Source organism: Gasterosteus aculeatus, chromosome 13, assembly GCF_964276395.1.
Source record: "Gasterosteus aculeatus chromosome 13, fGasAcu3.hap1.1, whole genome shotgun sequence".
Lineage (NCBI taxonomy): Eukaryota > Metazoa > Chordata > Actinopteri > Perciformes > Gasterosteidae > Gasterosteus > Gasterosteus aculeatus.
This window is the reverse complement of record NC_135701.1, coordinates 5,831,049-5,844,326: the sequence shown is the minus strand read 5'-3', so window position 1 is coordinate 5,844,326 and position 13,278 is coordinate 5,831,049. Positions and strand designations below refer to the sequence as shown.

At 47.9% G+C, this 13,278-nt stretch overlaps 1 protein-coding gene across 2 annotated transcripts in view; it reads left to right on the top strand.

Annotated features, from left to right (window-relative positions):
• Positions 1-13,278, top strand: part of gpat2 (glycerol-3-phosphate acyltransferase 2, mitochondrial) — an 87,018-nt gene that overhangs the window by 52,932 nt on the left and 20,808 nt on the right. For both annotated transcript variants that reach the window (XM_040195172.2, XM_078087125.1), the window contains exons 2-4: positions 5,640-5,736; positions 7,227-7,337; positions 13,123-13,193. In XM_040195172.2, coding sequence (XP_040051106.2) covers positions 5,671-5,736; positions 7,227-7,337; positions 13,123-13,193 — 248 coding nt within the window. In that variant the 5' untranslated portion in view covers positions 5,640-5,670. The remainder of the gene's footprint in view (positions 1-5,639; positions 5,737-7,226; positions 7,338-13,122; positions 13,194-13,278) is intronic.

Genomic DNA, 13,278 nt, shown 5'->3' with positions numbered 1-13,278 from the left:
ACACTGTTCCCACTTCCGCCTGGCTTCTCCTGCCCGCCACCCTCCCTGCAGCTTGTCCCCTAATCAGCCCCGGAAGTTCTTACATTTAGCCTCTTACGTTGTCAATCAATTTAATCAGATGTATCGAAGTTGCGATGTGCTTTTGACTTTGCTTTGGAGCGACCTGCAACCGGCCTGCTCACCTCGTGCTTACCTGCCTGCCATTACCAGACGGTTGAAACCCTCCACCCTGCTACCACATACATTGTGTGTGTGTGTGTGTGTGTGTGTGTGTGTGTGTGTGTGTGTGTGTGTGTGTGTGTGTGTGTGTGTGTGTGTGTGTGTGTGTGTTAGAGGTGCAGACCGGAGCAGTTTGGTTGTGCCGTCGTTTTAATACAGTGTATGTTAATTATCAGTTATCCAATGTTATTTTTCATTTAATGGTTAATTTAACCAGCCATTATGCTGGCGATATGTAAACTATCAAGCTTCCGTTATATAAAAAGTCCTGTTCACAATCCTTTAAGGATCATTCCAACTGGTGTCAGTAATGATGATAATCATCATCATGATCATAACAATAATAATGTGAGGTTTATGAGGCTTAGGAGGTGATCAGAACATGAAAATCTCTTGTTGTCTCAACCCTAAAACTGCCGGCCTGCCATCGTCCGCATTTGTGTCACACACACCAGCCTGACCTTTGACGATTGCAAGCTAAAGATAAGATCTAAATTCTGCAAATGGCGGTGAGAAAGTGGACCCCAACATGGCCGCAGGATCGTCACCAAAGACGATGACAGAAAGGAAGAACGAGCTGCATTCGCTGCCACTATCATTAAAAAGCGACAGCTTTCAGAACGCCTCCACGACGTCAGTAACGCTTCAATGCACCCAAAGTATACGGCTACACTTAAGGGTATTTTTAAGAATTAGTTTGGACTTTTAGAATCCCTCTAATCCCTTCACATGGGGTTGGCACGGATTACCATGGTTACACGTCTCCAGCCGGCGAGGGGGCTGTCACCAAGTATGGTCGTAATTACAGTTCAGCTCAGTGCGTCACACTAAAGATGCATACTGCTATTTATTCAAACAACAGGATGATGAGCGATAGTCTGTAGGGCGTAATGTACGATGTCACATGCAGTAAGAGTTTAGTTTTCAGATAATCATTAATTATCCTTATTTTGAGAAGAACTTAATGTGTGGTTTTGTTTCTATTTAAAGAAGAACACGACTGTATCCACGCAACGCTAAGTGGACTGTTTTGGATGTTACTTGTTATTTCAGGAGTAGCATTTTCCCTGTTCCGTGTCCTCTTTTCATTTTGTCTTTATGCTTTTGAATCCAGGACTTGGACTCGGTATTGTCAGCTATCCAAGATTAAAGGGCTGGTATTGGGATCTGGGCTCTGGGAAATCTTAATATATATATCACTAAAAGGTGTAAATGCTTCCGTCCTGCCCGGCGACAACATGCCTAACAGGGCCTAGTGAGTGAAAACACTGTAGGCTGCTGTACATGTTCGAATCCAGATGACCGCTGAGACAAAGCTGCTGTATCATGTTAAAAAGGTAGTGTTTATTTCCTTAATTCTACTGCAACAAAATTTATACGAATACAGAAGAAAAGGGATCTTTGCATGTGAAGAATCCGCCGTCATCTCCAATGCTGAATGGCTTCATTTTGCATGAGCAAAGCCTTTGTGTAAATTGTTGCTCTTTAATCATTTTACCATGAAAATTGACACTATGCAAAAGCTGCTTTTATTATTTTTTTTATTATTTTTTAAGAGGATTATGTGTTCCTCTAATTTCAGATGTGTTCCTGTGTTAAAGTATTGTACTCTAAAGCTCTTATGAACCAAATAAACAACATGAATAGCTAGTAGATCGTCAAATTAGTCATAGTTCTGCAAGAGTGTGGAAACCCTTTTAGTCTCATTGTGTACCCTCAGTTACATAAGGGTTTTCTTCAGGCTCTGTACCGACCTGAAAGCAAAAGCAGTGTGACGCTGAAAGGAGCAGAACGGAAAGGTAAAGAATTCCCTTTGTTCGGGGAAATCAATGCTTCTCTGTGGCTCCATGATGCACACAGCTTCTGACTCAGGGATGGATTTTCTATGTGCGAGTGTGTGCAGTGAAACAGATATTTCATGCATCCGGGTCATGGCTGTGCGCGTGTTTACCATAACATTCTTTTGGAATCCCCTGGTTTACCTGCGGCCAGAAGATAAAAGCCCTTCAGGTCGATGTCCCTCAGGCGTTCTCTTATCTGGCCGCCGAGCGGACTCCTCCTCCTCCTCAAAAGATTCGTAAGCAGGCCAAGGACGCCACAGCCCTTGGATTTTTAATTTTTAATCTAGCACACACATTTGGCAGATAGAACGTGTCTTTCCGGTGTGAGGAGAGCCCCTACAGTGGAATTGTCATCAGAGGCTCTCTGCACGGATTTTACCACATTATCCCTTTTTACTAAGCGAATGGCTTTGTCAGTAAAGGTCAAGGCCTCAGAGCTGACCTGTGCTAACATACTTGAGCTAACTTGCTTTCTAGGGCTGCACAATATTGACGCTTGTAGAGATTTTCGTGAAATTTGTCCTCACACGGAATTAATTGTGTCTTTCACCAATTGGTACTGTACTATTTTAGAGAGGTTGGCTACAGACCTCTCAGCAGCACATATTACATTATTACATTACATGTCATATAGCAGACGCTTTTATCCAAAGCAATTAACAATACAAACTCAAAAGAACAAGAAACAAAGTGCAATTTCATCAAATGAGCCAATTTACTACACCTATCTATAGCCAACTTGCTATAGATAGGAACCATTATAAGTACACTACTATTTAGTGTTTTTAGTAAAGGTGTAGTCTGAAGAGGTGTGTCTTTAGTTTGTGGCAGAAGACTGATGTCATCGGAGAGCTCGTTCCACCATTTAGGAGAGTAGTGATCTTAATAATAAACACTGCTCTATTAGTCCCCGTCTTAGCAATAACTCAGAGAGCCTTAATGGCTGTTGGATAGTTCCTGTTTATTCTCTAAATTGTCAATTTGTTATAAAATGTAGGGCTGCAGTGAACCAAAGAAAATCTGTTAATAGTAATCAATCGTTTGTTCAATGGTTGAAGAAAAATAAAATCTTCCCTGAGGCCTAAGTGAATTGTGAATTAACATAAATTGCCCCAATTTGTTTTTGTTTTCACGTGATCCAAATGTGGAATACTGCTCTTTTCTTTAATCATTTGTCAACGGGTCTTTAGGCAAATTGTCCGTTCGCAGCTCTAAAGGTTATGCGCTGCTGACACGTCTTTAACACAAATAGACCTTGGTTTTCTATTCATGTGGCTATTTTTGATTGAGTTTACTGGAGGTTACATACTAACTGGTTTCTTTTCAAATGGCAGCACTGCTCTTCAGTATTTTTCACTTACATCCAGCGCAGACACACAGTACCTGTCTTTGGCTTTACTTCTATTCACGTTACACCGTGTGGCATGTTTACGCGTGTGTGCGACCGTGATGTCTGTCCTATACCAACCGTACTGGCATGTGAACCAGCACGAGGAAGGTCTAACTACACATATATACAAATGGGTACGTTGACAGATCTACCATAAGGTAGGCCTGCTATCACTTCCAGTGCTGCTCTTCAATGAATCCCAATCTAATCCAACCTGACGGCTCGTAACGGCCTCTGATTTTTAATCTCTTCTCATCATGGGCCCACTTGGCTCTTGGGCCCTCACATTACTGAACTAGCATATAAATGAAAGACTATAATTGATCAATTAACATGGACAGAGACAAGTTAGTATCAATTTTGAGGCAGAACGTGCGGCACCGGTTGTGAAAGCCGTCTCGTTCCTTGGTGCCAGTGTGTGAAGGAACGTTGTTTGTTGATGACAGCGACGACCGTGTGAGGAGGACAAGCGTCTTTGAGGTCTTGGCTTTCTGTTGTCTTTAGCTGTTTCTCGCGGTCCCCCTGGAGTTGCTTATACAGCCCTATTAGAGCCTTTTCCGAAGCTCCAGCTGTTTGATTTCCAGTTTAACAACTTAGCTGTTTTGCTGCCTGGTCTCCTCCGTCACCTTCTGCACCTGCGATGGATCCCAGCAGCCCCGGGACCCTCCCAGCGATGCCTTTGTTCCCACCAGACATGGTAATGAAGGTGGCAACGTTGAGCCAGTTGAAATGGAGCATCTCCCAAAGGGGACGTCTTAAGTTTTAATTAGCAACGTTAATGAGGCAGAGTGGGATTAACAGAGTCGATGACACAGATGCAAAAGAAAAGTATCCCATGTGATGTTGATAGTGAGAGATCGCTGTGTATCATTATTCAGGTTTTTCATTGATTTTGTATTTGGTGTTCTCCTGCGACCGTTTAGCAAGTGGCTTCTCATTGAACCCGTCCTCGACGCCGTCATGGACTAGAATAACGGACGTGTCTCCTGCAGGCGTCTCGGTATTTCAACAAAAAGCGTTGGCACACTATTTCCCTGAACATTGTATGATAATAACTATGCAAAGCTGTGATTTGGTGTCCGTGTCTCCGCTATGGTTACTGGCAGCGGCCCTTTTTACACCATACAGGCTGGTGGGCGCTGGACTTAAGGAGACCCCTGAATGTGATTGGTGTAACCACAGAGAGATTTAGTGGAAGAGAGAGTTTGTGTCACAGGGGGACGGCAGTCAAAGTCTAGTTTCTTTTGTAGTGGAGACAAAGCCAGAAAACAAAAAGGAGGCTCTCATGGGATGCCGGCTTTTATACTGCCGCAGCTCTCTCCGGCGCTCACTGCCTTTTCATCGCTATTAAATCCACCTTAATATCTGATGATCACTAATTTCAGCCAAGACACTGCCAGTGCTATCGATTAGGTGGCCTATTTAATCGTGATCACATCCCATCGTGACCTACGATGGCAACTTATTACTGTGTTTCCGAGCGGACACAGCGTCTCTTACATAAGAGCTGTTTTTCGGCCGATGGCCATGTACCCTGCTTTTAATGATTTATAACCCTCCAGTGAGCGTGCGCCCCACTCCACCTGTAAGTGGCTGAGTAAAGGCAGCCTCTGGTTCCTCTATATCTCTAATCTCTTAATGGCAGTTCTGTCCTTGTTTCCTTCCTTCCTGCATACGTAGTGGGGCCACACAACTTTAAAAGGAAAGTTTGCCACAACTCCAATAAGAGGAAACAATGAGGAAACCGGCAGCAAGAAGCTACTTTTTAACTGAATAGAATGGAGGGAAAGGTACAATTTGAGACAATTGAGGACGGTGAGGGGAAGAAGAGCTGGTTAGGGGGGTGACATAGTAGCTGTGGGGCATCGGCTGATAGATCGGTGAAGGCTACCGGCTCCTTCCTGCCAAACGACCAGAGGACAAAATATATTTAACATCACACTGAGATGGTGTGTGTGTGTGGATTTGTCTTTATTTTCTCAAAGTTGAAGGAGAGGGCTTTTTTTTCTAAAAGCACTGCCCTCTGCAAAGTCACAAAATTGTTCTTGCAAAGCTCCAGAATGAAAACGACTGCCCACACACATTCGAATGTGCTCACAAAATAGCCGCACAACCTAACGCAATGTTCCAATACACTGCTCCAATGTGACTGTATAATATATGCGTGTCCTCCAACCTTTCTCCCCCAGGACGCCGAGTGTAAGTCTGCAGGGGTTCACCATGGTGCAAGAGAAGACTGATGGGAAAGACGTGATGCTTGCACCAATCCAACAAAACAGACCCGCGGTAAGAACACCACCTGCATGACGCTCTCCCACGTCAACCAGCAGACACGCCACATGTGCCTCCCTTTGTTTGATGTTTCTCCAAATCACAGGTTGCAATATATAAATAAAGCATGCTCCTCCAACAGAGAGCGACGTTTTTTAACATGAGTTTCTAATAAAATCAATTTCTAGTTCCAGGTCTTCTTGTCTACAGAAGAGGGTAATAATCAGCACATAATGTAGGAAAAGCACGAGAGATCGTCCATAAAATACAGTTGCTTTCAATAGGGACTCAACCCGTGTTAGGTATAAATTAAAGGGTTCATTTTCTCTCAGAAGACAAAAAATGCAATGTGTGCTGTATTTATGACGATATCACTCTCTCCTTCAAGTGAAATTTACCCATAAATCACATATTGATCTCAAGGAGCTCAAATCTCTGGCATAGAAAGGCCTTTTTTATTTTTTTGTACCGTCTCACTAGTATAGTTATTTTTTTATAGTTATATAGTTATTTGAAATATTGACGGTTCTGTCTAAGCTTTTTCAAAACCGTAATGTTTTTTCGTAGATAATCGACTTTTTCTTGCTATGGTAGTAATTCATTCAGCTGCCCCGTTTTCTGGAATCCATCATCGTCATTCAACCTCGAGAAAGTGTTATTGATTTTTAGGAGATTCATTAGCTCATTTAGTCTTAACAGGGTAATCAGTCTGAATCCTAACTAAAACCTCATTTCAGGCACGATAATGGCCCACACGCACACGTGATCATTGATGGGAAATGTTGCATAACGCAGATATTTGTAAAACCGGCCAGCTGCAGGAGAGCTGAGGTCTGATTAGTATACAGTACACAGTCTGGCCTCCGCGTCAGCACATGAGCTGCTTATACCTGATGTGCTCTGATTGCTTGAGACTGCTTCTAATATTGGTGCCCTATTAATATTTACACCACTGAGTAGCACGCTCCCATGGATTCAGAGGTAACGCAATCACAGCAACACATAGATCACAACAAATTTCCAATCAAACCGAGAGCAAGCATTGAAACAGGCTATTCTTATATTACCAGTGCTTGAAATATCAACAGTGACATATTTACTGTCGTAACCATGTGAATCTGTGTACAAATGGAGCAGGTCAGTATATAATTTTAGCCTGACCTTTTTTTTGTTGCAAGATGTACTGAGGAAATAAATGGGCAGTGAAAATCTTCCCAGTGGCAGAAGAGAGACTAAAGCTGCATGTTCACTCAAGGATCTGACTTGTACTTCTCTGAATTAGACACAGCAAGGTCACCATGAAATACGGCAAACTACCTCTGATGCCGTCTAGCAGGCCTGAAATAGAGCTGAGAGCTTTTTTAGAGGCGAGAGGACGTCATCGACAAAGGTGTTAATTAGTCTTGCCTCACTGACATCCAATAAATGTGGTGGACAAGATAATAAGACATCCGCGGTTGAGATCTTTGGTTTGTGGGGTTTATTTTATGTTCTTTTCCTCTCAGTTGTCATGGGAAAAGAAGATCGGGAAAAAGATGAAGATGGTGACTCCCTGCCTGGGCAGGTTCAGGCCGGTGGTTGGCCAGTGTTGTCACCAGTGCACCCCGGACAGTCTGGTGAGGGGGGACGACGACTGGGAGGGGGAGGGAGGGAGAGGGACAGAGGAAAGGTAATTAGTTGCTGTTATTCTGCTTCGATCATGTATGGGGGAGGGACGCCCCGCCTCAAGTCCCAAAGTCGTTCTCCTCTGCTCCGATGGGCACGGAGTTCGGCTCCGATGGACACACACATACACACACACACACACAGACACATAGACAGACACGTGTGCGCACACACTTGTAAGCACACTCCCACCAGCGGGCAGAGCGCGCACGCTGGAAAAAGAAAACGTTGGCGCCCGTCCACACCACCACCACATAGTCATATATATGTGTAATGTACTGCAACAAACTGTGATTTTGCTAGTGAGGTCTCTGTAGACGCCACCATCCAGATGGCATCCCTCACCTGCATGGGCCTTTTTTTTTTTTCAATACAACAAATGATATGTGGTTTTATCTTGACGGCCACCTCGTCTGTGTCACGACCGGACGGTGGACGGGAACCCAAATGCACGACTCACACAACGTGGTGCGAAAAAAGAATCAAAGTTTATTAACAAAAGGACAGGGCATGGCCGCTGAAATAAAAATCACTCGTGGGCGAGGAAAAAACCGATCAAGAGACAAAAACTGAAAGCAGGCTCAATTAAGGTGTCGACAAAAAACGAGGCAAGACTGTGGACATACGTAGCGCTGGCACGGTGGCTTGGGACAAGACGAACTGGCACAGGACAGAGGGAGACTCAGACAATATATACACACACATAGGGGAAGTGCACAGGTGGAGACAATCAGGGGAGGGGCGACAATCACACCGACACAAGAGGAAGGGGAAAGTTGCCTGAAACAAGGGGAAGGTTCATTTTCCAAAATAAAACAGGAACTCACGAGACGGACACGAGACAACCTAACTAACATCTTTTTCTGGACATGACAGTACCCCCCCCTTTAGGGACGGCTCCTGACGGACTTTTGCGGTTGTTGAAGTCCCTGATGAGTGCCGGGTCCATGATAAAGCTGGACCGGACCCAGGAACGGTGCTCCGGACCATAGCCCTTCCAGTCAACCAAGTATTGGTGTCCCCTTCCGCGTTTGCGTACGCCCAAGAGTCGCTTCACTGGGTAGACCGGTCCCCCATCAACCATCCGGGGAAGTGGCGGAGTTGCGGCTCCGGGCACCATAGGGCTCTCTCTAACTGGTTTCAGCTTCCCCACGTGAAAAGTAGGGTGCACCCTCAGGGATCTGGGAAGGCGCAGACGAACAGAGACAGGGTTAATTACTCTTGACACGGGAAACGGACCCACAAACCTAGGAGCTAGCTTCCGGGAGGCAACATGGAGTGGCAAGTCCCGTGTGGAGAGCCAGACTTTCTGGCCCGGCTGGTATGTCGGAGCTGGCTGGCGCCTCCGATCAGCGACCTTCTTCATGCGCGCCGCGCTGCGAAGGAGGATGCTGCGGGCAGCTGCCCAGATTCGGCGGCAACGCCGGACCATGGCATGGGCGGAAGGGACGACGACCTCCTTCTCAGTATCTAGAAACAGAGGCGGTTGGTAGCCGAAGGCGCACTGGAAGGGGGTCAGCCCCGTGGCTGCTGTGGGGAGCGTGTTATGGGCGAATTCAACCCAGGTTAGGTGTTTGCTCCAGGATGACGGCTTCTGGGATACCAGGCAACGAAGACTCGTTTCCAATGCTTGGTTAAGGCGCTCAGCCTGTCCATTGGCCTCTGGGTGGTATCCGGACGTGAGACTGACCGTGGCCCCGATCAGTTTGCAGAATTCAGTCCAAAAACGGGATACGAATTGGGGCCCCCGGTCTGACACCACGTCCCTCGGGAACCCATGAATGCGAAAAACGTGGTTGAGCATGGTTTCGGCAGTCTCCTTGGCTGACGGAAGTTTAGGTAGGGCTATGAAATGAACCATCTTTGAGAATCGATCCACCACTGTGAGGACAGTGGTGTTACCTTGAGAGAGCGGGAGACCAGTGACGAAGTCCAGCGAAATCTCAGCCCAGGGTCGACTGGGCACCGGGAGTGGTTGCAGCAGCCCTGTGCGTGCCTGGGAGGAGGTCTTGTTCCTAGCACAGACGGGGCACGCACCAACATACTCCCGGACCTCGCGTTCCATGGCGGGCCACCAGAACCTTTGTCTGATGGCATATATGGTTCTCCTGATCCCTGGATGGCAGGTGAGCTTTGAGGTGTGAGCCCAATGAATCACCTGTGGGCGCATAGTTGCCGGAACAAACAGGCGATTAACTGGACAACCACTAGGTGTAGGGTTCTCACCATTAGACCGCTTCACCTCTGATTCTATCTGCCATGTTACCGCTCCTACCACACGGTGCGGTGGCAGCATTGGTTCTGGTTTCTTGGCAGTGGGCTCGGGGTTGAACAGACGAGACAGGGCGTCCGGCTTGGTGTTCTGGGACCCCGGCCTGTAGGATAAAACAAAGTTAAAGCGGTTAAAGAACAGAGTCCATCTGGCTTGGCGAGAGTTCAAACGCTTAGCCTTGCGGATGTACTCAAGATTTTTATGGTCAGTCCAGACAATAAACGGGTGTTGGGCCCCCTCCAGCCAATGTCTCCACTCCTCTAATGCCAGCTTTACCGCGAGCAACTCACGATTACCAACATCGTAATTCCGCTCCGCCGGTGAAAGTTTTCTGGACAGGAAGGCGCATGGATGTAGTTTGTGGTCTTCTGTCGATCGTTGAGATAGGACCGCCCCCACACCGTCGTTGGAGGCATCCACCTCCACCACAAACTGTCGGCTGGGATCTGGAACCGTGAGGATGGGGGCCGTGGTGAACATCTCCTTGAGTCGGGTGAAAGCCACCTCTGCTTGGGGAGACCATAGAAACGGGGCTTGGGGAGAGGTGAGAACATGGAGAGGAGATGCTATGGCGCTGAAGTTTCTGATAAACCGTCTGTAAAAGTTCGCAAAACCCAGGAATTGCTGAACCTTCTTACGGTTATCAGGTGTAGGCCACTGGGCCACAGCGCTGACTTTAGCCGGATCCATTTGTATCTTTCCAGGGGCTATGACAAAGCCCAGGAAGGACACAACGTTGGCATGGAATTCACTCTTTTCTGCTTTGACATAAAGATGGTTCTCCAGCAGACGCTGGAGAACCTGCCGAACATGGCGAACATGAGTGTCTCGGTCAGGGGAGAAAATCAAAATGTCATCTAAGTAGACAAATACAAACTGATTAAGGAACTCCCTAAGAACATCGTTTATCAACGCCTGAAATACGGCCGGGGCATTGGTCAGGCCAAATGGCATCACGAGGTATTCGTAATGGCCCGAGGGGGTGTTAAAGCCGGTCTTCCACTCATCGCCCTCTCTAATACGGACGAGATGATAAGCATTGCGCAAGTCTAGTTTGGTGAAGATTCTGGCTTGTTGCAACTGTTCAAAGGCCGATGACATGAGGGGCAGGGGGTATCGATTCTTGATAGTAATGTCATTTAATGGTCCATAGTCAATGCAGGGTCTCAGGGAACCATCCTTCTTCCCCACAAAAAAGAATCCTGCTCCTGCTGGAGACGAAGAGGGACGTATGAGTCCTGCTTTTAATGAAGCCTCGATGTATTCAGTCATGGCTACTTTCTCAGGGCCGGAGATGGAATAAAGTCTCCCCTTCGGAATGGGCGCACCCGGGATAAGGTCAATGGGACAGTCATAAGGACGATGGGGTGGTAGGGAAGTGGCCTTACTCTTGCAGAACACCTCCTCAAGATCGTGATAACAACTGGGAACGGAGGTCACATCACGCAAGTTGTCTGTGTGGGTCGGAGCTGAAGCCGATACAAGGTCCCCAATGACTCCAATCTCCACTTCTTGGCCAGGAACCCGGTCTAGCCCCCCCCGCTTCCCTCCCCAGCTTATGATCCTCCCAGAGCACCAGTCAATGTGGGGGTTGTGTTTTTTGAGCCAGGGGAACCCCAAAATCAGGGGGTGTTGGGCCGAGTGGAACAGATGAAACGTCACTAGTTCGTGGTGGTCCCCGATGCGTATAGCCACAGGTTCAGTCACATGTGTTACATTAAAAATAAAGCTGCCATCCAAGGCGCTGGCTTTCAACGGCTGGTTCAAGGGAGCTGACCTAACTCCCATTTGGTTGGCAAAACCCCAGTCCATGAGGCTTTCATCAGCCCCAGAGTCAACCAGTACTCCCATTGAAACTGTGGTGTCATGGTGGCTTACCTGGATCTTCATCAGGGAGCGGGAGGAACTGCCCGATGAGGCGAAGCGGTTCGACAGGGGACTCTTCTTCCCCTGGTGGGTTGTCCTCCTCGCCGGACACCCTACCACTAGATGTCCTTGTTCCCCGCAGTAGAAACACCTGCCTTCCTGCAGGCGGCGTCGTCGTTCTTCAGCGGACAAACGAGCCTGTCCCAGCTGCATGGGCTCCTCTGGATCACGCGAAGAGACAGCTCTCCACTGGACCGGCGACGGTAGGGGGGAAACGACCCTTGAGTTTGTTGAAGGGAGACCTCGGTCCTGCATTCGTGTCTTCAAACGATGGTCTGTCCTAACAGCCAATGCGATGACTGCGTCGAGGTCCTCAGGCAAATCAAGGGGAACTAACAGGTCTTGGATGGGATCCGAGAGTCCTGAGATGAATGCATCATACAATGCCGTGGCATTCCATCCGCTATCTGCTGCTAGTGTGCGGAAGCGGATGGCATAGTCTGAGACAGAGTCCATACCTTGGCGGATAGTGTTCAGCTCCCGGGCTGTCTCTCTGCCGGATGTCGTGGGGTCAAACACCCTCCTCAATGTCTCGGTGAACCGAGCGAGTGATTGGCAGCTTGGTGAAGCTCTGGACCATTCCGTGGTTGCCCATACTTTCGCTCTCCCCGTGAGATGGGAAATCATAAATGCCACCTTGGACCTTTCTGTGGGGAAGGCTGAGGGCAATTGTTCATAGTGCATTTCACAGTTAACTATGAAGGACTTGCATTCCCTAGACTCACCGGAGAACTTCTCAGGTGGGGCAAGGCGAATTGCCTGACTGTGGGGAGCTGGAGCTGGTGGTGCGTCGGCGGCCGCCAGCACGGGCGAGGCTGATGGTGCTTGGTTCAGATGGGTGAGCATCTGATGAATCTGGTTAGATAGGAGATTCACCTGGGTCGTCATGGCGGCCTTGAAGTCCTCCTGCCCGCTTGCCAGCCCTTCCACTCCATGTTGCAGGGCGGACAATTGATCCTCCTGCTGCTTAAGGCGGTTACCTTGAGCGCCAATGGCTGCCTTTAGGTTATCCGAGTCTGCTGGGTTCATGCTGGCCAGTTCGTTCTGTCACGACCGGACGGTGGACGGGAACCCAAATGCACGACTCACACAACGTGGTGCGAAAAAAGAATCAAAGTTTATTAACAAAAGGACAGGGCATGGCCGCTGAAATAAAAATCACTCGTGGGCGAGGAAAAAACCGATCAAGAGACAAAAACTGAAAGCAGGCTCAATTAAGGTGTCGACAAAAAACGAGGCAAGACTGTGGACATACGTAGCGCTGGCACGGTGGCTTGGGACAAGACGAACTGGCACAGGACAGAGGGAGACTCAGACAATATATACACACACATAGGGGAAGTGCACAGGTGGAGACAATCAGGGGAGGGGCGACAATCACACCGACACAAGAGGAAGGGGAAAGTTGCCTGAAACAAGGGGAAGGTTCATTTTCCAAAATAAAACAGGAACTCACGAGACGGACACGAGACAACCTAACTAACATCTTTTTCTGGACATGACAGTCTGTCTTTGTGTGCTCTTCTGTCGCGCCGCAGCAAAAGGAGCCTGGGCCGACCTCTCCCCTCGGCTTTAAAAACCTGCTGAGCATCGAGGAGACGCAGACCAGGTATTGATGACATCCACGGCTTTCAGGCAAACAAAAAACGCAGCGGTCTCCGAACGCACTCGCCCTGTCAAAAATGTCTGCGCTC